General features: G+C 37.7%; 1 protein-coding gene across 3 annotated transcripts in view; it reads right to left on the bottom strand.

The window, feature by feature from the left end:
- Positions 1 to 24,164, bottom strand: part of LOC126416219 (protein Spindly-like) — a 122,482-nt gene extending 98,318 nt beyond the window's left edge. For all 3 annotated transcript variants that reach the window (XM_050083816.1, XM_050083815.1, XM_050083817.1), the window contains exon 1: positions 24,033 to 24,164. In XM_050083816.1, the coding sequence (XP_049939773.1) occupies positions 24,033 to 24,122 (90 nt within the window). In that variant the 5' untranslated portion in view covers positions 24,123 to 24,164. The remainder of the gene's footprint in view (positions 1 to 24,032) is intronic.
- Between the last annotated feature and the right edge of the window lie 2,202 nt (positions 24,165 to 26,366).

Raw genomic sequence — 26,366 nt, 5'->3', positions numbered from 1 at the left:
GTAAATCAAATACATTGACTCCCCATTTGCTATCATTGCAGAAAAGTACTATGTTCTATTTCTTTGCCTCCTACTTCATGTATCTCACTCATCGCTGACAATATATAATGGAACGTATGACTTCTTTTTTTGTTTCCTTGTAAAAATGCAGATTAAGAAACTTACTTGTTCTTGGTTTGAAGCAGGGATTCTGGGTTATTTTTGCATAAGGTTCCTACCATTGTCAAATTCTATCAGCAAATGAATTGTCCATCTTGATGTTCCAATTGGTTCCATAAATATGTTTGCATAATATCATCATATAATATGTAGGAATCTACACATCTTTATCTCTAGTTTCTTTTCGCAAATATGGCAGGCCCCCATGAAAGTAATCCATCTTCGCATCATGTGAACAAATTATCTTTACCGCCTACTTGTCTGGTCTGCTTGATAGATACATTCTGAAGTTACGGTGTGTCTCATCAATGATTACGAGAGTTGACGGAGTGAACAGTACTTGACAATGTTTGACAAACACAGATGAGTCATTTGGTTATCAAATCTTAGATTACTAATCGAATATTCCCACCAGTTTTCATCATCACACCTTGTAAAAATAGGGACCCATACCCCACAGACTATGCATCAACACAAGTGACATGAGCATTTTTAGAGCCTCACTCATAAAAAGTTATGCCCAATAATGCTTTTCTTTCTTTTTGGTTGGTATCTCCAATATACCAATTGGGCGATGTAGCTTTTGCCCTAGTAACAACTTTCATTTGCGCTTTTTTACATGTATCTCTTTGTTATCTTGATATTGCTCGTATATTTTGAATAATACCATTCTGACTGTCTGGTACATATATCTTTAAACAACATGTTCTATATTTTTGACGTGCATTTAATAATTTGGTAACAGGTGTACTGTACATGATTGTAACGTTTGTTTCCAGTCCCGACCCGTAGCTAGTCATCAAATGCTTTAAAAGCGAAATTGGCGGTTTTTCCATTGTGTTGATTAACACAAGCTGCTGTCCTGCAATTACTGTAGCATGTATTAAGTTCATAAAGGGACAATGGTTGATGTTATTAAAGCCTGGCATAAATCATATTGACATACAAGGGTTGGAACTTAAATACTGGCAACTATTTATTCACAACCGATACAAAAGAGTTACATGTTTGCACCTGTTACTGCCCTTCAAAGTAGTCACCAACAGTGTTGTGTAGAACCCGTTGCCAGCAATGTGGAAGACGTAGTATATCATTAGCAGAGCCTGTTGATGGTGCGTATGGAGCGGTCTGAAGTTATTACGATTCTCATGTACAACTGTGACAGTGTTCTCCTAACGCATTACGTCAATACACAGTATTACTGTTCGTTTTTGGAGCATCACCTGCGACCAGCTTTGCGAAAGAAGCAGTGACACTTTCTGCACAACAGTGCGCAGCCACATACAGCGTGAGCTGTGGCTGCTCTGTTGAGTCGATGGGACTGGGAAGTACTGTACCATCCACCATACTCCCTAGACTTAAGTCCTTGTGACTGATTTGATTCCGAAGATGAAGGAACCACTTTGTGGCATTCACTTCAAAACTGTTCCAGAGATTTGACAGGCAGTAGACCATTCCACTCACACCATCAATAGAATAGGCTGTGCTAACAGTATACTATGCCTTCCACATCACTGGCAACAGGTTCTGACTGTTCACTGAATAATCAGAGGTAGAATGATCAATTCCAGAATTTAAAAAAGTTAGAATTTGATAATTTGCTAATAAGATAAATGTAAAAGTGTAGAAACTGAACTGAGTGAAAAATTAGGATCATTTCAAAATTTATGTAATGTTACATTTGATGCTGTAAAGCAGAGGTTGCATACCTTAAAAGAAAATGTTGAAAAGCAGGATAAGTTAATACCAATAGACCAGTCGCAAATTGCAGGTGTTAACACTCGAGTAGATAAAGTGGAAGAACTTTAGAGACTAGCAACCTCAGACATAATAAATATAAGCAATCTGGAGGAACAGGAAGAAGAGATGATAGACCAAAAACTTGCTGTGAGAGTACTCTCCGAGAACATATCTCCTGTTTTATCTTCTGAGCTTAGTAACATCAAGAGAGGTACGGGTGAACTATGGAAAGAATTCAAACTTATTCAGGACAAAATAGGTAATAGGGTGACTTCTAATGTGGTATTGACTAGTGAGGTAATGATGGATTTACAATGGGGAGCCAGTTCTGGATTATCCAGGCAATTCCCCAAGTTTAAGCCAGACGGAAGTACATCCTACCCATTTTTTGAAAAGGTTCAACCAAGCCTTGCCCAAGAACTGGGACGATTCGAAAAAGATTACTTGCTGTTGGGTATCTATTAGGGGAAGCCTCAGAGTGGGGTACAGTAAACATTGCGAACTTTTCCTCTTGGGTAAATTTTCAAAAGAAGTTTGAAGAGAAGTACTGGTCAGCAAGTGCCCAGGAGAAATTAATATCAGACTTGAGGGACCCAATGTATTACAATAATATGTGGGGTACAGTGAGAAAGTATTTCGACTGGCATTTAACACTGGTGAAGTAGTTAGATAAGCCAATGGAGGAAGAGGGGTTAGTTCAAATTTTAATAAGACTATTACCCATTTACGCGAGGAAAGATATACTACGTAGTGGGTGGAAAACAGTAGAAGAGTTGTCCTTTGTGGATGCACTAGATGCCTTAAATAAAGACTGCAACATGAACGTACACCAAAGAGAAAAATCAGAATTACAAAAGGAATAGTAACAATAATGTTAAAAAACATGAGGCCAACTTAGCTAGAGTACACCAGTGCAATAGAAATAATGGTAATGATAATTATCAGAACCTTCAAATTTAGGTACAGTAACTTCACAGGAATTTGTGCCAAGTAATATAAGAGCACAAAGTGGTAATGTAGTACCTCAATTTGGTAACCAACCAGTGATTACTAATAATGAGGAAAACTTAGTGCGATCTGGATCCAGGGCCGGGGCCCAGGTCGTAGAGAGACACTAGGAGGCCTGGTTCATAATAAGTATGTCAATTTCATGCACAAAATACCTACAAAAGAATGGTTGTTACTGGAAGAACCAAGCTTGACTACCAATAATCCACAACCAATAATAGCAGGAACCATGGAGACTTCTGAACTTAACATATTTATAGATTCAGGGAGTGAGGTGTCACTCATTTCTAGAACGTTCTTTAGCACAGTACAGACTAGAAATCACTTACCTCCGTTCCCAGTAATGGGAGTTGACATAGTTGGTATAACAGGAACGAAGAGCAAAGTTGTGAAACACAAAACCCAGGTGAACTGCCACATTGGAAATAATTTGTTTCATCAGACATTGTTAATAGTAGAAAATATCAATAGAGATGTATTATTTGTGTTATACTAGCTATTAGAATTTAAAGTCATTTTAAACTTTGAGGAAAATCATCTATGTTTTGGGAAAGTGGGCAGTAGATATTGGGTACCATTTGTGACAGACAGCAACATTGGTAAACAAACTGAGTGTCAATGTCGACAATTAACTGCTACAGCACGATTGTCACCAGAGATTGATAATGTACATCACGTATCACATTGAGCTGACATACAAAACAAAGTAAATGAATCTCCAATATTAATCAATGAACAAAAACTAGATTTATATAGAATTCTAATGGAATATGAAGATGTATTTTCCCATCGTCCCGGTAATATCAGCGATTACATATATAAGTTTAAAACCTCCATTTTTCTGTAAACCATACCCAATAGCAGCAAGTTTGAAAGAAGCAGTTAAGGATTAAATTGACAAAATGATTGACAACAATATAATAGAACGTAGTTCTAGCATCATGAATAACGCTTTAGCAGTAGTAAAAACATTTACAGGAGGTGTGCGATTAGTGCTAGACACGCGACATTGAATATAGAGACAGAACGAGACACACTCATTAACACTGATGAACTGTTATCCAAATTTGAGAATGCAAGGTTTTTTAGCACGATGGTCCTGACTGCGGGATATTGGCAAATTAGGTTACATCCTGAATCAAAGAAGTATTCCGCGTTTCTGTTTAATGGTAAATAGTATCATTTCAATGTGTTATACTGTTTGGACTTAATAATCTCAGTATCAGTATTTATACGTGCATTGGACGAGGCACTAGGGAGAGATTTGTTAAAGGATTTAATAATATGTGTAGATGATATCCTCATAATCTCAGCTTCCTGGGAAGAACGTTGTCTTAATTTGAGTAAGACCCTGAAAAAAGTTTAAAGAAAAAGGTGTTACACTGAAATTGTCTAAATTACACTTTGTGCAGCAAGAGCATAAGTTTTTGGGGCATATTGTATACACCAGATCCTGAATGCATAAAAGCTAAACGTTCATCCCCAAGAAACATAAGACAATTGAAGGGATTTATAGGAATGGCCGAATACTATAGACATTATATACCAAGTCAAGAACTGAACAACCCAAGAATTTTACATTTGTTAAGAAAGGGAATACTGTGGGCTTGGGATCAAGAGGCAGATGATGCATTTGAAAACATCAAGAGAGCGCTAGTAGAATCACCCATACTACATCATCCACGAGCCATTTAAAATTTCAACCGATGCATCTGATTATGGTATTGCTGCAGAACTCTTCCAAGGAGAGAGGGATCTAGATCATGGAGAACATTGAACCATAGCCTTTGCTATGGTAGTCTGAATAAACATGAATTAAATTACACGGCTACAGAAAAGGAACTGTTAGCAATTGTATGGAACAGCCAGAAATTTCAAACACTAGTATGGGGGACAAAAATCCTTATCTATACAGACCATCAAGCTTTATCTTTTCTAATGAGTAGTCAATTGTTACATAGTAGATTAATGTGATGGATGTTGTTCCTACAGGAATATGACATTAGGATACAGTATGTAAAAGGTCCTGAGAATATAGTACCAGATGCTTTGTCTATGTTACCTATCGATATGGAGGAATTTAAATGTACGGAAGGACCTGGCATAATTTTTGCAATTAACTTTATGACAGTAGAACATCTGTACACCAGGGTACAAAAAATGGCTAAGAATAAAAGGAAACATCCATCATGATCCTTATTTTACAGAAATCTTTGCTATGTGCATCAGGAATTCCTTACCTCCCAATCAAGCATTAAAGTGGAAAATTATAGGGCATGATTTATTCTGGAGAGACAGTATAACATCGCAACATTGGCACACATGCATTCCGAAGTTAATGGAAGTCTTCGAGTGTTCGAGCTGAGGTGAGAGATATGTAGTGCTGTGACAATTTCCGCATAAATTCTAGAACCACTCATACTCCTACCATCTTGAACACACGATATTTTAAATACAAGTGGGAGAGTGAAAACTTGTTTCTGTGTGGGTTGGAAGTTTTTTACGAGAAGACTAAGTGTGGCGGCCAAACGACGCCGACAAGTGTTTGCCGCTAGCGCCACAGAAGCCGTGATGAAAGAACAAGGAGTAATTATGTAGTATTCTTTGCTGTTTTATGAACAATTGAATATAGACGTTTAGGTACTTCACGTATTGGACTCGCTAGAGGCAAGACGGGTTCATAAATTATGTGAGTGTTAAACCAATTTTATTGCAGATGTACTTTATCAAGACCAGCGAGAGACGAATCGGTTGACTTGTAAACATTTCAATATTAATGTGAGAAATGGTGAATATGTTATTGGTGGAAGTTGAAATATACTAAGACTGAACTACAAGTAATCTTCAAGTACTGGATTATTTCAAAAGTAGAATGTCTTATAAATTCCTGTAACCTTCGAAGAAGGTTTTGGAGATCAACGGAGCCAGCAATCCAGAGAAGATCGGCTATGAAGGTCAAGTAAGTCAACTGAATTGAGAGAGGTGTAAATTTTGCAATCCAACTTCACATCGTTTCAGGTTGTCTAAAGTGTTAGAGCTGGTATTCCTGTAATACTATTATGCACTCTCAATACTCCAAAACTTTGTAATGGTACCTATTTGTGGATTAAAACTTGAGAAGTAATGTTACTGAAGCTACTATCCTCACAGGTTCAACAATTGGAGAGGGTGTTCTCATATCCTGTACACCAATGATACCAACTGATGTCCTCATTCATCTTAAGTGACTTCAATTTCCAGTCAAGGTTTCGTTTGCAAAAATAAAGTTCAAGGTTAAACATTCAAACACATTGTGACTTATTTACAATCAATGATTTTTACATTGCCAATTGTATGTTGCCCTTTCGAAACTGCTAGGTCAGAAATCCAGTTCATACTCTTACCACATGGTATTCAAAAAATGAAAAAGATGGACAATCTGAAGTTTTGTGATTGTATTGTACACAAAAAAATAAAACAATAAAAAACCAAGAACACAAGCTAAGGACTCTTTTTCATTCATATTATATGTGAATGATTATAATTTCGAGTTCCTTGCATTCAAAGTGGGTGAAGCTGCAATGAGGAGCCGAAATTTGTGCCTGACAGTTCCCAGGGATGCCCCAGATTAGGACGTATACTCAGTTCCCTTACATACTTAGCAATTGCAAAGCATTGGTTGGTTTACTTGTCAAGAATAAAATAAGAGAGCTAAAGTTACTGACAACTTACACAGAAATCATATTGCAGTTTTAACAGTCACAAGATATGAAAGGGAGGCAGTAACTGACAAGGGCTGTAGTCTACTACTCATGTTATACAATGTGTACAATGAGTAATGAGAGAAATTACAAAATGATGCACTAAAAGTAGTAAATAAGACTTGCGATCTGGATAGCAAAACAAATGACACTGACAGAAGCAAAGAATATATGAAATGCAGACTGATAATGCCAAGAAAAGTTTTCCTCAGAAATAGAAATGTTACAATCTAATGTCAACTTACATATTAGAAAGCCTTTCCTGAAAGTATTTGTCTGGTGCGTAGCAATGTAAGGAATTGAAACATGGACAATAAAGAACACAAGCAAGAGAATAGAAACTTTCGCAATGTACTGCAGAAGAATGCTGAGAAGTAGATGAGTAGGTTGGATAACCAATAAAGTACTGAACTGAGTCGGGAGAAAGTATGTTTATGGCACAATTTGATTCTAAGAACGAGTCTGATAGGATACATCCTGAGGCATCAAGCAACAGCTAATTTGGTATTCGAGGAAACTGTGGGAGAGGCAAAACTAGCAGAAAGTGTTATATCTCTACTAGCTTACATAACTTCTTATATAATTAAAGATTTGGGTGCGAGTGGTCTGTTCAGTTGCAGAAGTAATTTTGACATGTTCTGGAAATAGTGATTTGAAAGATACGGTTACAGGCTAACATTTCCTTACAGTACCTTGTAGTTTGCATTCTGCAATTCACAACTGAACTGTAATACACGTAACTGTTACAACATATAGGAAAAAATGGTTCAAATGGCCCTGAGCACTATGGGACGCAACTGCTGTGGTCATAAGTCCCCTAGAACTTAGAACTACTTAAACCTAACTAACCTAAGGACAGCACACAACACCCAGCCATCACGAGGCAGAGAAAATCCCTGACCCCGCCGGGAATCGAACCCGGGAACCCGGGCGTGGGCAACATATAGGAAAGATAAGACTATAGAGCCTATGGCCTTTCAAAGTTATTTGATTGCTACTGCGTGGGAAAAACTGTGAGAAGGACCTTGTTGAACAGGGAAGGAAGAATGTGAAAAAAAAATTAGATAATGATATTAAGGACACTACCCACCTATCCATGTAAAATCACAGGGTTGCCATAGGTTTCCCCCAAGTAAAATTCCCCGATTTCCAAACAGGTTTTAGCATTTTTTCCTGACAAATTTTGAAATCTCAAGGGTAAGTAAAGACATAAGTTGACAAAAAATGTAAGGACTTCTGTATTTGTCACCCGTGTGAGCACAAAATCTTAAGTACTAACAACATATTTTGTAATGATCTGTTTTTAGATGGAGAAAGCAAGCCAAATTGTACGTGTGTTTCATTAAGACCACTGTTGTTTCATTTCAATAAAATGAAACACATTTGGTGACAAAAATACAGTACGCATTTCGTTGGAGCTGCAAGATAGATTTAAAGTACCTTCACTGATTTCAGAAATAACTTCAGAAAAAAGTAGGCCTCTTGAAAGAAGTGTATAATGCAGGGAAGAGTTGTGTAAACCACCAGTATAAGTGACTACCAATGAAATGTTGGTTCTACTACATTCATTATTGTCGTTTATTACCCACTGTGTTATGTCTATTATTTAACAGGTATTGTGTGATTTTTCTTTTTAGAAATACATAAGTACATAGTGTACAAACTGTCACAATTTTCTTCTTCTTATCGTCCATACTTTACATATTAGAAACTGCTTTCGAAGAGCCAAAATGTACTACAATGAATAAAATGTCTATAAAATGGTGCACTGTACAATGTACTTGCAGTAAGACAGTCACAATTTCTTAAATCCATCGCCTATGGCCTCTGGCCTGCTGAAGAGCACTCAAAATCTGCCATATTATGCCACACACAAACAGACCCTGATTGCAGTCAGATCAGTGAGACTAGATCTGACAGGCAGGGCCTGGACATTAGTGGGAAACAACAGGCTTCAGATTGGTAGGATCGATCCATTAGATACTCCCAGAAATGGCCAGAAGTTTTGGCCCGTAGTGCAAATCCAGCTCTTCACATGTCACAGACACCATGTCGATGAAATGAGGCCACAGTGATTAATCCATGCAACAGAGCAACAGATTATGTGTGCAAATACTCTGAGAATCAATACTAATGAGGATAGGAAGCAACTCACTGTAAAGATAGTCACTGAGCCACAGACAGACAGACTTGGAGAAAAGACAATCACACTCAACACTTAATTTTCAGCCATAGCCTGTCAGAAAACAAGCACACACACATTCACACAATCACTTAGACACAATTCATGCAAACCTGACCACCAGCCACTGCATCAACAATCTCTGAGAATCAGATTCAAACAAACCAATCCTCATACCCCCTGCCTCCCGTCAGCAGCTGCTAGGATAGCAGCAAGAAGTGGTGGCAGCACTGACTGCAAGCTGAAGGTAGTGGTGGGAAGGGGAGAAGCGGTAAGAATGAGGGAGTAGGGAAGCAGCAAACATACTTAGCTGCGGCCAGTCAGCGACGATACACAACAACTCAGTAAACAAACCATTTCATCTACTGAGACAAAAACAAGATTTTCTCCAGTGTTTTTTTTTTTTCCTTCAAATTTCCCAGATATTTCCCTGACATGATTGAATTCCCTGACATTCCCCAATTTCCATAACTTGTGGCAATTCTGAAAATAGTAAGAATATCATCCCACTATGCAGTGTAATTGGCTTGTAGCAAGTCAAAAAAATGGCAATGAGGCATTGATGATGGATGAAGGCTATTCTCACAGTTTCCAAAAGAATCTGGCAGTCACCAATGAAGTGGCCTTCCCAAAACTGCGTTCCCAAAACTGCGTTCCATCAGCCATCTGTTCGCCATTCATTCAAACCCCTTGCATTTAACACCAATAGCACAATTAGAGCAGTAGCTGTCCACCTTATGACAGGTTCTTTTCCGGTTGTAAAATTGGACTAATTATATTTTAACTTATTCTCATGCTAGATTCAATTATACACTCAAGAATGTGATGCCTAGGTATATGATGTACTATCTGGTTGTGTATACATAATCAGGACCTGGTGCATGGTGTGGCACTGCACAAAAGCACTTGGGAGTTCCCACTTATACTGGTTTCCAAGGGTGGAGAACTGAAGGGTCAACCATTACTTCCCACTTCTCTTTTATGGAGGTGGGAGGTGGTAGCATAGCTTTCAGATGCCAAAGCTCAAATGAAGTACATCACTAGTTTTTCAGCAAGAATGAAGGGGCAAGTGGCATCCTGATACTTCTTGACTAGTGCCTATAAACACTGCATTATTCCATAGAGTTTTTCTATACTTGAAAAGAAGTATAGTGGTTATGAATCTTTTCAAATAACCCATGTTTTATGTAAATAGATAACAGGATCAGGCTCCCAGTCTTTTGAAGTACATCCTCAATGGATGATTTTTATCACACTGAAGTGCTCATCTGAATTTTTGGTGGTTCCCATGAATAGAGGTTCGGGCATTGGGGATTTCATGGAGGGATCAGTGCTAGCAGCAGTGGTAAGTCAGAAGACAGCTTCACTTCTTTCTTGGGAGGGAGATCAGGGGGTAACGATATGGTGGAGGTGTGCCAATAAGTGTTCTTTAAATTCCACACTCATGCTACGTTGGTAGTGCGACATAACTGACAGCGAGGAAAACTACAAACATATTTCCAGTCACGCAACTGCAAGATGTTAAATATTCCATCCCTTGGACATATGAGGGAGGCAGGGAGGGGGGGGGGGGGAGACTAGTATGGAGGATGATAAAAAAATTCTGGCATTCTATGGGCCAGAGAGAGGAACGTCAGATCTCTCAATCACGTAGACACATTAAAAAACTTCAAAACAGAAATGGAGCAATCTGGGTAAGATAGAATGGGAATTAGTGGAGTGTTGTAGCAGGAAGAATACACTTTCTGGTCAGGTGACTACAAAATCCAATAGGGGTAATACAGGAATAGGTCTAATAATCAACAGGAATGTGAGTTAACGAATGTGAAAAGCTTAGTGGACAGGTCATCACAGCCAAGATAGACACAAAGCCACGACTCACCATAATTCTACATTTATATATGACCACTAGTACCACCGCCGATGCAATTGAATAATGTATGATGAAATAAATGAAATTATTCAGTAAAGTAAGGTAGATGAAACTTCCACTGTTATAGGAACCTGGAATTCACTAGCAGCAAATGGATGGGAAGGACAACTAGTGAGAGAAAATGGATTAGTGAAAGAATGAAACTGCAAGTCATCTGGCAGAATTTGCACAGAGTATCACACAGTCGGCTGTTAAAACTTTGTTTAAGAATCATGAAATAACGTTGCCTGAATAGAAGACGCCAAGACACACAATGGCTTCAGCTGGAATACATATGACAGAGATTTTAATACCAGAGTTTAAACTGCAAAATCTTTACTGGAGTAGATGTGGCTCGGCCATAATTTATTAGCTGTGAAATGCAGATTAAAGCTTACTTTATTGTCAAAAGGTAGGAAATTCAGAAGACGGGATATGAACAACTAGAATCACCTGAGTGTGTCAGAGAGAGGATTTGGCAACAATTCAGAAATAGTTGAAAGAAAGACAACAGGAGATAAATGGGAAGTTGTGAGAGAAGAAATAGTTAAGGTAGCAGAGGATAAATTAGTAAAAAAGACACACCAGCTGAATTGCTTAGCTAATACACAAGATATTAAACACATGCAAGCAGAAAATTTAAAAACAAAGTATACAAAGCAAGAAAAAAGGGAACAGATCTAAAACGTTTGGCTGACAGCAAGTGCAAAATGCCAAACTACAAATGGTTAGAGGAAAAAACCTGTAGAAACATGTGAGTCTCTAAGGAAAGATCAATTCTGCGTATACAAAAAGTAGTTACTTCAGGAAAAAAATCTTTGGATGGAGAGAAGTAACTGTACGAACATTAGAAATTCAGATGGTAAGCCACTACCAAGCAAAGAGAGGAATGCTTAAAGGTGGAGGAATTTATAAAAGGGAAACTTGAAGGCAGTATTATGGATAGTGAAGAGCAAGTGAATGCACAATTTTCGTGAAGTCTTCTACAGAAACCAGGTGCACATATGACTGCCTGTTATGTACATGCGTGACTGGATGATTTTTGTTGATCATGCTACATGGCTTGAAGATGACTATTGAGGAGTCTAAATTGATAGCCTAAGTAAAAAGCTATAAGTATAATGGCTGTTGGAATATTATTTTTACAATTTGTCGACCAGCTGCACTCCCACATGTAGCTGGGCAACATTAATAAAAAAGTTGACTTTTTAGCTATTAATCTCTTGCTAAAAACTCAATTTCATTAAAATTTAAAGCTTCACTTCACAGGATATTTATCAGATGTTAATCATTAAATAGAAATGCTTTGGGTGTAGTGAAATGAGCAAATGAATCAAATGCATTATCATTGCTTAAAAAAGAGGTTTGGGAAGTTTAGGCAGGACATAGAAGATAAAAAAACAGTTCAATCATTTAGTTTTTTAACTATTTAGTTATCAATATTAAATTATGGAAAAATCAAAATACTGGAGAATATGATAGTATTTGATTCTCTACGCATATTTTCCTTAACCGTTAATGTCCTAGGTGCAGTCTCTCAGACCGCCAGTGTTTATTGTCACTCTGTTGCTAATGCGTAGGGTGGGGTAGTAGTTCTTTGCTGAAGCTGCTGTGATTTCCTTTGTCAGTTGCCACTTGAACGTGGCTTGCACCTATACTATTACTGCTTTTTTTTGTGCTAGCAGTCACCCAGATCACACTACCGTTTTCAAATTAAATGAGCGTGTGAATAGCAATGTGTGGTATTGATTTAATGTAGTAGTATTTCCCAATTGGGTGATAATAGGTGTTGTGTAGAGACCATGGAGCCTGGGGCAGCTCTAAGGAATGTGTGCGTCAATTATTTCTGTGGCATGTGGGTAACTATAGACGGTAATTTTTTGAAGATACCACAAAGGCTGCCCAGGAAGCTACTGAAGAAGTTAGTTACATTGTGAATGTTGTGGATGAGGAAGTGGTCCATTTTCCTTTACTTCCGAAGGCCACATTCGTGTTCAGCTGAGGCTATGGAGTGAGAACCATACCAAATATTAAAGGTGCCAACAAATAGCCCGCATGTGACTAGAGGTCATGAGCCTCTGATGGTGACGAGAAATAGTGCGACACTAGGGTGCTCCGGAGGACGCCATTCTCTTGGACCCTTGGAAAGTTGAGTGAAGTACCAACTAACCAGGAACAAGTGGGGAGAATAAACTAATGAGTAAAAATCAATAGAGAGTCTTAGCTCCAGTCATGGAAGGTAAGGAAAAAGTGATGAAGCCAAATGTTTTATGCCTTACGTAGGTCCAAAGAGATTGTAATGAGATGCTGGTGTTCATAAAGACTGCAGGATTGCCATTTCCAATCCAACCAGGTTTTCACTGTGGATGTCCCTCTCAGAAGTCACACTAATAATGAGACAAAAGGCCCCAGGATAAGAAGTACACAGCCAATGGGCAACAAGCCTTCCACACAGTTTGCAAAGCATGTTGATGACCCTAATTGGTCAGTAGCTGTCAAAAGACATTGGGATTTTAGTTGGGTTAAGGACTGGAACGATAATACTATGTTGCTACTGTGAAGCTAATATACCTTCAAGCCAAATATGGTTGCAAACCCCAAGTTGAATAACATTCAGATGTTGGATTACCGGACGATGAATTGAATCTGGGCCCGATGCCAGATTATGAGATGAAGCACGAGACTGAAGCAGTTTCCAGTCAGTGAAATGTTAATTATATAACTTGGCTTGGTCAGGGGAAGCGCATGTGGACAGTGGAGGAGGATATAGTGGGATGTCCTTAACTTCTTGTTTTTGTAGGTTAGCTGGATAAGAAGAGGATACCTATTCTGTCACAAAGTGGGCTGTAAGATCTTCATTAAGAACCGATACACTGGTACAAACACCACCCTGAAGGATGAGGCATGGAACAGTTGTTGATCTTTGGTGGCCCAGGTGGTCCACACCTAGGAGGAAGAGGTATGTGTTCCCAGTGAGGATACTCAGCACTCCCAGAATTCCTTCTTGAGGCACTTAGCTAGCTACCGAGCCTTAGCATGAATCTGAGACACCACCTACAATCTTGTCAATGCAATCTGACTGCAGGGTATCAAGGTGACAGCAGAAGTATGTAACTGCCAGTTGGCTCTTTGAAGAGCCCAATGTGGTAGCTGGTTCATCGGGTGGTCACAACGAAGTGACAGGATCACTGGGAAGTGCTCACTCTCCAAGGACCACCATGGAGCAACCAATTCTGCGAAGCCACAAGAGATTGTAGGGCTGAGAGCCTAAAATGTGCCATTAGCAGTACTGAAGTGGGTGTGAGTACAGACACTGATCAAGATCAGAAAGAAGATGGTCAATCAGAAGATCCCTACCTGACGAAATGTTACTTCCTCACAGGGGGCTGGTGCATATTATAGTCCCCACGTGGTAGAAAAGGGCGGGAGAGGGGGGAGGGGGGGGGGGGGAGTTGTTGGTCATCTCAAGGGAAGTAAGTGCACTGACTGGAGGGAAATAAGAGTTACAAATGTTGATCACTTGGGTGCAGTTGTACCATTATTGCTTCTAACGTGGCACAAACTGGAATCCACTCATTGACATCTGTGCAAACCAATGTACAGACTCTTCCAGTCCCCCTCCCATGGCCAGTACAATTCCAACACAATTTACAATAACCACAAGGTGTTAGGGAAGGACCATCACTAAAGTGAATTTCTTGGAGAGCAATACAGACTACTGAATAAAAGGAAATTAGTTGTTGCAGTTCTACGAGGTGCCAGAAGCATAAATTACAGTTCCATTGGAATACCACGGTTGGTTGGTTTGGGGAGTAAAGGGACCAAGGATAAACATGCTGGAGTGTCCTGGTTAGGAGAGAAGGGGCAGGACAGGTCATGTCCCAAGATTACTGTCACTGATGCGGGCAGAACATCAACGAAAATAGACTCAGAAAGCAATGGTGTAGCCGATCTGGCACTTCCAGGGTCACCAAAGTAGCCTCCTCCTCATGTTTCAGAGCATTAGGTGGTTGATATTATTGCAAGATCTTATCATCTGTGAGTGAGGACTGATTAAGAGTAGGCAGCCCTGGGATTCTCAGGCTGTGGCTCCTTCAACCATTGGCCAGTGGTAGGCCTCTGATCTGAGGGTTTCCAGGGAGAGTGGTCCAAAGAGAAAACTGTGTTGCCAATAGATGCTGAGGAGAAAGCTGCTTCTCTTACCGGGTGTGGGAAGTGGTTCCACAAGATGGTGTCTCACAAACTACAGGAGTGGAGGGAAGTAGATCTAATTTGGAAAAAAATGGGATAAGTTGGGTGATGGCAACGACTTTTGTGCAATTGTTCATCATGTTGACAAGATGCAAGCATTCACTTTTTCTTGTCTCAGTACACAACAGGCAGTAAAGTGATTAACATTTTTGTAAGCCAGTGAACACTGAGGGTGGTGGTCAGTACATCTGGCACACTAAGGTGATTCTTTACAGATATGTCCTTCAAGGAGCGATTGCCCACAGTTTCCACATTTTGAGTCTACCATGCTGCAGGATGACATACAACCAGAGTGCAAACATTGGGAACACCTGACAAGCAGCAGGACATAAGGTTGTGTCAAACCTATCCACAATAACTTTACCTTTTTCTGGGAGGATATTTCCTTAAAAGGGAAAAGACCAAAGTGTGTGTATCTATCCAGTTATCCTTGGGACCCTTTTGTGCACGTCGGACAAAATGTACACCTTGCCATTCGAGATCAGATCTGATCTCATTCCTCAGGAGTGTAAGGTCTCCGAAAGATAATTACTTGCACCATATTCAAAGTTTCATGTGGGGGCAACAATCACTGGTGTGTCACCTAGTCATTCTATTACATTCGTTGACTTCACCAACTCTAAACCAAACTGGTACACTGGGTTGCAGGATAGCTCCCATCTGCTTTGACTCTTGATATAGCAGCACTATACCGCAATGCGTTGTTTGACGTCACTGAGCCACAGTGTGTGTGTTTTGGAGTGGAAATGAAATGCTGTTGTAGAGAGCACATTGTATGAAGAGGTGGTGTGCTCCAGCAGTTTAATTATGTGGTGGCGATGTGTTTGAGAGGTATGTTGTCACTACAGTTGCCATGATGTGAAGTGTACGAAATTACGTGGAGACACAATGGAACACGTTATGCAGAAAGTTATCATACAAAACAGAACATGTCGTAAAACTTAAACTGTACTCTTAGGTCCCTATAAAACTATTGAGCAATTGGGTCAATGTTTTTAATTAAATCACGGGAGGAGGCTTGTGAATCAATTATTATTAGTATATAGAACATGTGACTTATTAATAAACACTGATTCAACTGCACTTTCTCATCATTCAATTAAAAAACATTGATCCACTTACGTTTATCAAAAGCTATTTTTCTTATGGGTTCCACAACCTTGTCCTATTTGACTTATAATTTGTCATGTTCACTTCCCATCATTCACCGCGCATGCAGTTAACAAATGCAACAGCAAAGCTGCTGACAACCGTGAGGGTACATTTACTCTACAGTTGAGCTATACAGGTGAACTGGAGATTGGTATGCTGGCTTTTGTAGTTGTAGGGGTTTTATTGTGATCCTGGTCCTAGGGTTGAGCTATATAGGTTAACTGGAGACTGGTATACAGACTTTTATAGTTGTGGCCAGTGGTGGTGGTGGGGGGGGGGGGGGGGGGGAGGAGGGGGGGGGGGTTGGTTATTGATATCCTAGTCTAGGGTTGAGCTACAAAGGTGAACTGGAGATCGAAATAGTTAGCTTTGCGAACTAACAACAAAACTGAATATATGCACCAAAAGGTGATGTGACAACAGCCATTAACATTATGTCACTGGCCAAAGCCAGTGAGTCATATTGAACATTTTCAATATGTAGCTAATTTTGATCTCTTCTATCTCAGAAAAGCTACCTCTAACACAGTTTGCTTAACATAAGTCAGAAACAGTACGTTTTATTCTAAGGTAACTAAATTTAATTTTGGCATTTTTTTTCAGACAGGCAAAAAAAAATCTCAGTTATGTTCTTGCAAAATTTCATGACTAAAGGAATGTAAATGGTTACTGTATATTTCCCTTTCAAAACTGTACAACTGATTTTGATGACAAGAGAAATCCTATTACACATCACTGAGCAAAAGTTGCAATTTTTAAATACCTTGGCAAAATGTGATTATACAAAGTTTATGTTAAAACCTGAACAGTTTACTGTGAGTCAGCTCACAGATTCAGACAAGTACATTGTACAAACAGTTCACTGCTAATCTGAAGAGCTCTCTTTGAGCACTGACTTGTATCCATACATGGGACATATTGCCACTACTATTAGATGGAAATCACCAAGGTACCTGATAGCCAGAGAAATCCGGATTCAGGTGTAGCCTTTTTCAGAGATTCCCAAACCTGTTAGGAAATTGTTTGAAAGAGGTTTCCAACTGTCACACTGGGCTGCTTAGTGGACACAGTCAAATCTAAGACCAGTTCTCTAAAGAACCACAAAGCAGGATTTTATTAAGTACAACCACATGTGTTTATCAGCAGCACAACTGGTTAAAATGTGCATCAACTATAAGAATGAGCATATCTAGGAAATTGTCTACCCAAAAGGCATTCATGAACTAGCAGCTTTTAAAGAATATACTGGCCAGCAGTCCAACAGATATCCCTTCCAAGTAGTCAGTGGAACAAATGTGAATGGCCACAATGATGCATCAAGTAATCATGTATCTTGTTCTTCAATTGAGATTTCATAAATGTTATCAACCCATTTGCTGTTATCATAAATTAGATAACATTCTGACCTAGATGTAAAGTTGAAACTCTGCATTCTGGATGATTCCTCTGGAGTTAGAACTTTTGGCAACAAATAACATCAGGGTCATTCCATGTTAAAGAGACTTTGTGACAAAAAAAATTAAAATGACAATATTTCAAATATAATCTTAAAAATGCCAAGTTAAAAGTACATTGCAAAATATCATGACTATGAAAAAATTAAATTTCTACCTTCACTAAGTGTTTAAAGTGCACTATTCTATGGCATCACAGAGAGGTATGTTTTATGCTATTTCCAGATGAGTATTAGTTGTGTTATCTGTGGCTGATTGTTCTATTGTTGCAAAGAATATTGAAGTCAACATTGTTATAGCTCACAATAATTCGTTTTGTTGAGCTAAGCTAATTGCATTTCTTTATTTTGTTAGTTTTATAATATATGTGCAGCTTATAACACCCGTAACAAAAAAGATACAAAAGTTTAATTTGTAATCTAGTAAATTAGTTCTGTTCAATACCTTTCTGTAAAAGTGAGGTTATGCACATGTTTCACAATATCATACCATTACATGGCATTTTGAAGTCTTATTTAACACTCTTAGAGCTGTTACTGGTGTTAGTAATTTTTGTTTTGGGTGTTACTTAACACATGCATAATACCCGTAACTTGAATTGGAAGGTTTAATCCCACCTTCATCTTTAGTAGGCCTAGGCCCTACATTTAAATTATAACCAAAGGGTATTATTATGAATGGAAAAAGTTTTTTAACTATGTTTATTACATATGAAAATAGTTTTAAGCTTAACAAAAATTTTTATTCCTCTGCATACACTTGTTTAAGCACTGCACCTACATTATTAATTGGGGCATTAACCTGAATCAACTGATGTTCTCCTAAAAAGTTAATTAAGCCCAAAATTCTTTAGATTACATATAGTTTATGTTTTCCATTCTAACTTTCCCAAGGACAACAATATTGTTAACATCAGTTTTAAATTTTATACAGGCCCAGTAAACTGCTTATTGAGGCAAATTCTAGTCATTCATAAGAGCCTACAATTTCATAAGCATACTTGAGTCTTTGAGCAAAGCTGTTCCAGGCAATCACAAGGAATTATTGAACGAATTAAGTTGTAATTCACAGAACGAAGACTGTGTTTTTGGGTCATGCCAGGAATGTGAAATTAAATTGAGCAAATTTATCCCAGAAGGTTTTGATGTAACTAAAAAGATTGTCTGGCAGCAATGGGAAAATGATGCGAAACATCATCCTTGTCTTAGTGAACATTCAGGGAGCTGCGATGATGCCTGGTTGACAAATTGCCGCAGTTTAAAAAACATTGCTACGTGAAGATAAAGCAGAGTGATTTCATCAAAGGAAAGAAAAACAGCCTTGACGCTGAAGAATGTGTTCTTCAAATGGACTTTGCAGAGAACTATGCTCTAATTTCACAAGATGAGGTACAGAGTGCACACTGGGCACATTCACAAGTAACTATTTGCACTTTCTGCATTTAGTTTGCAAACCATGAAGTCAGGTCCTATGCAGTCATCAGTAATGACCTTTCACACACAAAATATTTTGTGTGGACTTTTCTTAATACTGTTATAACGGACATTAAAAAAGCGTTTCCTAAAGTTAAAAGAGTTTTTATATTTTCTGACAACTGTGCTGGGCATACTTTGTCAAATCTATGTTATTTTGAGAGAGACTTCGGATTGACAGTTGAGTGGAATTTTGTTGCCAGTTCACACGGTAAAGGAGCCATGGATGGCATTGGAGGTGCACTGAAGAGGAGTGTGTGGACAGCTGTTAGATCTAGGAAAGTTATTATTAACAACGCAATTGACTTTTATGACTACACTCTGATGAGCTTTTCTAAAATTAAGGTACCATGGGTTGATAAGATAACAGTGGAGCATAGCATTCCTGTTGTTGTGGTCTTCAGTCCTGAGACTGGTTTGATGCAGCTCTCCATGCTACCCTATCCTGTGCAAGCTTCTTCATCTCCCAGTACTTACTGCAACCCACATCCTTCTGAATCTGCTTAGTGTATTCATCTCTGTCTCCCTCTACGATTTTTACCCTCCACGCTGCCCTCCAAACATTCCTATTTTGGATGAAAGGTGGAAAAAATTACAAGCAATTCCTCAAATCCATGGCTGCCATCACTTTCGGCCTTGTAACACAACTGATTTGCTGGTTTCAAAAACAGCAGAGTCATTAATGACAAGGGTGTCAGTATTTAGCACTGAGGAGGCCAAAGTTAAAACAGTACATGCAAAAGATGCATAAACTTCTATGAAGTGTGCAGTTCTGATGATTCTGATCAGGAAACTGTTTCACTATCTGAATCACAAGACAATATTGGAAGTGCTTGTGAGTTAAACCTAACTAATACAATTGAAAAGTCTGATTTAAAATTTGGGTTATTTGTCTTGGTTGACATTCCAAGTGACAAAAAGAAGCCAACCCTATCCAAAACTCAATACCGTTACTTGGGAATCTGCCAGAGTGAGGTTGATGAAGAGGAGGATGTGAAAATAATGTTTCTGAAGTCAGTAGGAAAAGGTAAAACACTTTTTAAACTAGATGAAACTGATGTTTGTTTTTTGAAATTCAGTCAAGTACTATCTAAGGTAACAACACCAGAAATCAAACAACAAGGTAACCGTTTGTACTAAGAGTTCAATTTTAGTTGGATGTTGCGGAAAAAGATTATTAAAAGAAGTTTTTAAACCAATCAATAATAAGAAAACATTTTTGTCATAAATTTATTAGGCCTACAAAATGAGGTAAATGTTAAGTAAGTAACGATATCTTGGCCTAGGTGTACTATAAAATTGTAACAAAATTTTTTGTGTAAAAATAGCTTTATCCTTCAAATATGTTTCCTTAAGTACATACTTCTATTCCAAATAAACTACAATACTTCTTTTCTTTTTATGCAATTGTAAGAGGTAAATTTATTCCTTCAAGAATCAAATATGATGCATCTATGTAACACCCGTAACATTTAATGTAACACCCGTAACAGCAAAAAATATATATATACTAAGTTATGATGTCCAAAAAAATAAAAATTTATATTTCAAAATAAAAGTTGTGGCAATACCTCGTAACAGGTGTTTTACAAGAATAAAAGCTTCATCAAGTTTGCAGAAATTAGAGAATTTCCTAACTCATAACAGGGGCCAGGTCTACTTTTGGTAACACCTGTAACACTACTTTTTTGATTAATAACCAGGAGAACAATAAAACAATTCCAGTATCAACATTTCTAAGATGAAATATAATGTAAGCCTTAAAAGTTTTCAATATTAAATTCAATAAATATTTTTCCTTACATTATTTTTCCTGGTTTTAAGGTGTGTACATGTAACACCCGTAACTGTGGAATTGCCCATCACAAGTTTCCACAAAACTTATTTCACCGGAATCCTTCAGAAACAATCTAGATAAAACTAGCAATTTTCCCTTGTTCTAACTAATGTGGATACACATGAAAACTTTTCTTCTAGGCTTACCAATAGAACTGTCAGCCTTCAACAATTTTATTTCTGTAAAATTTTGAGGACAAAATGTGGATGTACCATTAACTGTAAGAGTAACTTTTCAGAATATTCCTCATGGAGAACAGCAGTCTGGCAGAAAGTATTCTAAAAATAAGCATAAACAGTTTCAACCACATTTATTTTCTGTGTGTGTTTAAAATGCACTGTAAGAATTTGGTTTTCTTTGAAATGCTATAAGCTAGCCTTTGCAGTCAGTCATTTGACAATTCACATGTGCATATAACACGCAAATTCACCTTAATTAGTGCCAAAGTAGTTCTGGTCAGCTTTTTGTACCAAAATTTTGGTGTCAATGGAAGTGTCCAATTCCACCCGTTTGTTTTGACTCGTGACATAATAGTGTTGTGTTTGACGTCATTACAGAATGGAGTTTGAGTTGGTTGTGTTTGTAATTTATGTAGGAATGTTTGATTTTTAGATTTTTCTTTTGGTTTTATTTCTCGTCATTGTAGGTATTGGTTTTTTGTATCAATAGTTGTGGTTGAGGGAAATTACTGATCACAAATTTCGTAGTTTTAGCTGTAGATGTTGGTGTTTTGATATCGTCAGCTGAGGTTGAATTATATAGGTCAAGGGAACTGTCTTATTCCAATTTTCGTAGTGTTAGTTGTAGGTGGTGGTGTTTTGGTATCATCAGCTGTGGTTGACCTATACAGGTGCAGTGAAGTGTCAGATTCCTGTAGACTTTGTTGGTGTAGTGGAATGTTGTAACATTGTTTTTTTCATCATTTTGTCTATTTGGGGATTGGTGTATTTTTTTTTTTAAATGTTATATTTAGCTTGCCCCCACCCTAAAACCCCCAATTTTCCAAAGTTGTCCCGTTAGTTTGATTGTATTTATGGAGGGAGATGTCTTATTTATATGTATTTTCGTGTTTGTTGCCGTGTCTATGTAGTGACATCATAGGTGCCATATAGATGATATCATGGGTCAAAGCTGACGGGTGGTATCAGACACTTCTGTAATCCCAAACTTTGAAAAAAGTGGATACAGTTTTTAAAATTTTTGAGTAGCTGATTATCACTGAAGCAAAAAAATTCATCTGCAGTTCAGTCACCATGTGCATCATTAGGTTGACTAGTTATGCCACAAAATGCCAACATTTATGGTGTCACGCCTCAGTTTATCACTTCCACTGCAGCTATTTTTGAGCAGCACTTCTGTATTTTCAACCAAACAAATCACTGTGAAATGTACAGTTGGTAGCCTGCTTTCCAAATGAAAACCTTCTACAGAACACTGTTAAACAAATGCACAGTTTTCTGAAAAATCTAACCAAATTTTAACTTCTCCAGAGTTCAGCTTTTCCTTCAGTTCTACAATACGGTCAGCAATGTTTTGTATACAAATTACATATGAAATCTTCAACATGCCATTATTTATTCTCCAGTGGTACACAATCTGTCTGCATCCACTATTTGTACTAGATACCATATTCTGGATCAATATCATCACACAAATCAGAAGCGCACAGTTCTAGTACAATTTTTCCTCGACAATTGTCACCAATGATGAATGCACTCTTATTTTGTGGTGTGTACTGCCAAAAGTATTAAATTCTTAAATTATTTTGGACTGATGATATTCTGATGAATAGAATACACATGGAGTGTATTCTGAACCACCCTAAAGTAATATGCCACAGAATATGGAACAGGCAATTTCACAACCAAAGTTATCCTGATAAACAACAAATATGTAATTCAAATTACATAGCAGCAGTCACTTATGAAATTTTTACCCCATCAATTCAGAACTGCACACGATATTTAATCCCTAGCCAAAGTCTGCTGAATTCATCATCTTAAAAATAATTAAGGTCTAATTTCTACGGCACCAGAAATAACTTTGGTAAACTTTTTTTTCCTGGTGCATCCAAAATAGCAACCTCTTCAATTTTCTTGCTGTTTTTGCTTTCTTTTTGATGGGCCAACTTTTTGGTGCCCATCTGAATTGTGTCACTTGAAATGCACATTTTTTAAGTGGGGATAACAGTTCACTAGTCTATAAGATTTTTCTTGTCATCAAAATAAATTTTAAGATTATGAAATAGCAATATGCAGAAAACAACTGCACTTATTTTATTACATCTTGCAACAGTATATGTACGATAATTTTGGATATTCGGTATCTGACAACTTCCCGAAGCTAAATTATGGTGTCTTGCTGAGAGAAACGGCTGTTTCTGATGAATGATCGAAAAATTGCATTAGCGATGGGCGTTACAGGATGAACTTGTCTGGTGAACAAAACGATTTTTGCTGTAACCAGCAGGAAATGAACGACTATTACAACGAAAATATACGACGACTCATACAAATGTACCATACAAACAAAACATCCCAAACGCCACCTACATAAAATATGACGTCGCATCCAAAAACACACACTGATGGCTCGCTTTGCTCATTGGAGCAGCCCTATTGTCTTGGAACTCTCCACTCCCAAATTTTTTTGCATAATAGCAAATAAAGTAATAGAGAAGTAATTCTTAAATGCAGATGTTAACCTCAGGAAATAATTTTACGTGAACTTAGAGCGTACTCGTTACAATGAAATTGACACCTTTCACTACTCCTGGTGCTTTAAAACTGTATCAGAACTCTTAAATGTTAAAACCCTATGCCTTACAATACTCAACATTTAACTATTCAATGACACATATGAGACCCAAAAATGACAAAAACGTTAAGATCTTCTGTGTGAAATTTCGACATGCCTTATTTACGAGACTCGCTTAGGCCAACTACTAAGAACTAAGAAATTACCTATAGCAAGTATAGGCAAATAAATAAATAAAAATTGACCAATATGTAATAAGATAGCGCGAGAATCACTTATCACAGAACGACCCAATCTGAAATGTAAAATTGGCTAAGAACAAATAAATGAAACTAATTCGAAAAATCAATATGACTACTCAGATTTACCTCCATCTTTTCCTCTGGCAACAATAATACGGATTTACGGTACAAAGTTATTGCAATCAGCAGAAGAATACACAACAAAATCACAAACATACGAAACTTCAAAAACCGCAGAGTTCAAATTTAACCTCCATCCAGAGGGTTTCCTAAATCAAAGACGTAAACACAGGGTGGCCAAGTACCCAATTTCAATTCAATTTTCCCTCAAATATCATAGAATTTACCACAAGATCAAGATCTCTCCCACACATTGAAAATGTTTTAGAAACATATAAGAAGGAAATTGGCCAATTGAAGGCCTACTAAAATATCTTAAGTATGAATCTATATAAACTATACTCATCAAATCTGATACAGTACATTTTAATTGTGAACTTTCAAATGATTGTAGATGACTTTATACGAACACTAGTCCAATCCCTTGGCTTGTACGGCCGACCCTACGAATGAAACTGCATCGAGATCTTCATCACCTGTTTCATTCCTCTTGTCTGTCTTTACATTATTCATTATAGAGACGAATAAAGCACTGATAGTACCAATTTTACAAGTTTTCCTCAGTCAGTAAATTTCAATTCATCAGTAACGTTTTTAACATCATCTACACGTTGCGACATTTCATCTACTTCTATTATCATTAAATTACTTGTCTTCCTTTCACCAAAAAATGGGACAACAATGTACACCGTACAGACACGTTGCTTCCAGTGACATATTTACTAAAATCTTCAGTTAAATGTCGTACTTCTGTAATCCAGATCTATCCTTTCCCAATGCCACAGTAAGGCACAAACATCTCATTTCCTTGTCCATTGAATCCCTAACTAGCAAGCTTCTCTCTATTTCTTCAACGACAAACACAAAAAATTCCAAATATCTCTTTCTTATTTCATTAACGCCGAAGCATATGGATATTTCAGCAACGTTTCACACTCGTACTCTAAATAAACCTCACTGAAATGAAGGAAGTTTCAAGGAAACACGCATAACTATTTCAATTTCTTACTGCACTCTTACAAAAAGTTCTAGCCGATTTCTGTAAAACGTTTAACACTATTTTCTGCTAGGCTACGAATAAGAATCTTCTGACTCTGGAAGAGAGCACTGAAATGGTTGTAAAATTAAGGCTATATTTCAGAAACAAGGGGTAAGCTTTAATGTAAAAGTTATGTTGGTCATTCAAGATGAAAACAGAACTTTTTATTTGTCCTCAAATGCATCTACACTACAAAAAACACTGTAAAGAAGACCACTTATTAATTACGTGGCATAAGCATTAATGCATTGCAAGCCTTCTTGTAATTGCTGATTTCGGTATATTATGCTTTTCCATATTCATAAACTCTTAGATCTCAACCAAATGTGCACAACACTTGGAACTACGAGTCAAGCAAGGAGATGAATTTCTCAGAAGCTCTTCTGGTGCACATGCAAGTTTTACACAAATGTTACTTGCTACTAAGACTTCTAAATGACAAATGCAGAGAATTAGAATAACGTCATTTACCTCATGTTCAAGGCGAGGAACAAATGAATTACTAACGCCGACCATTATATTGGCACCATCAAATGAAATCTCTACAATACTCGTTATTGGGATTGTCTTTGCAAGCAAGCTTTCTCTAAATGCCATATAAAATTTATCTACATATTAGTCGATAGCGTCCAAACGAATGAGTTTTAGATGTTGGGTTCTGATTCTACCCAAAACTGGAGAAACATACCTGATCACAACACACAGTGATTTTTGTAAGCCAATTTCAGAAATATCATCTAACAACACTGAAAAGAGCTTAGTTTTGATATCATCCATTACTTCATCTCTTTCTACTTCGACAACAATGTTTGTACATTTAGACATTTTCATTTAAATGATCTGGGAAATTTTAGAATCAGAAAATACATTTTTCACTAAGGGGATTAAATGATCAGTAACCTGAAATGTAAAACTATGTTCTGCCCAAAAGTTGCCAATTTAATCTCTGTTTCATTGACAGGGACTTTTACATGCACTTCCACTTATTTCTGTTTAGATATGTATCCACTTATGGGATGGAGCTGCCACGAAATTTTTGAACAATTTTATATGTTTCTGACTTCCAGAATGCTGATATACACTCCTGGAAATTGAAATAAGAACACCGTGAATTCATTGTCCCAGGAAGGGGAAACTTTATTGACACATTCCTGGGGTCAGATACATCACATGATCACACTGACAGAACCACAGGCACATAGACACAGGCAACAGAGCATGCACAATGTCGGCACTAGTACAGTGTATATCCACCTTTCGCAGCAATGCAGGCTGCTATTCTCCCATGGAGACGATCGTAG

The sequence above is a fragment of the Schistocerca serialis genome, chromosome 8 (assembly GCF_023864345.2).
Source record: "Schistocerca serialis cubense isolate TAMUIC-IGC-003099 chromosome 8, iqSchSeri2.2, whole genome shotgun sequence".
NCBI lineage: Eukaryota > Metazoa > Arthropoda > Insecta > Orthoptera > Acrididae > Schistocerca > Schistocerca serialis.
The sequence above is the reverse complement of the archived record's forward strand: the minus strand, read 5'-3'. Positions and strand labels throughout refer to the sequence as shown.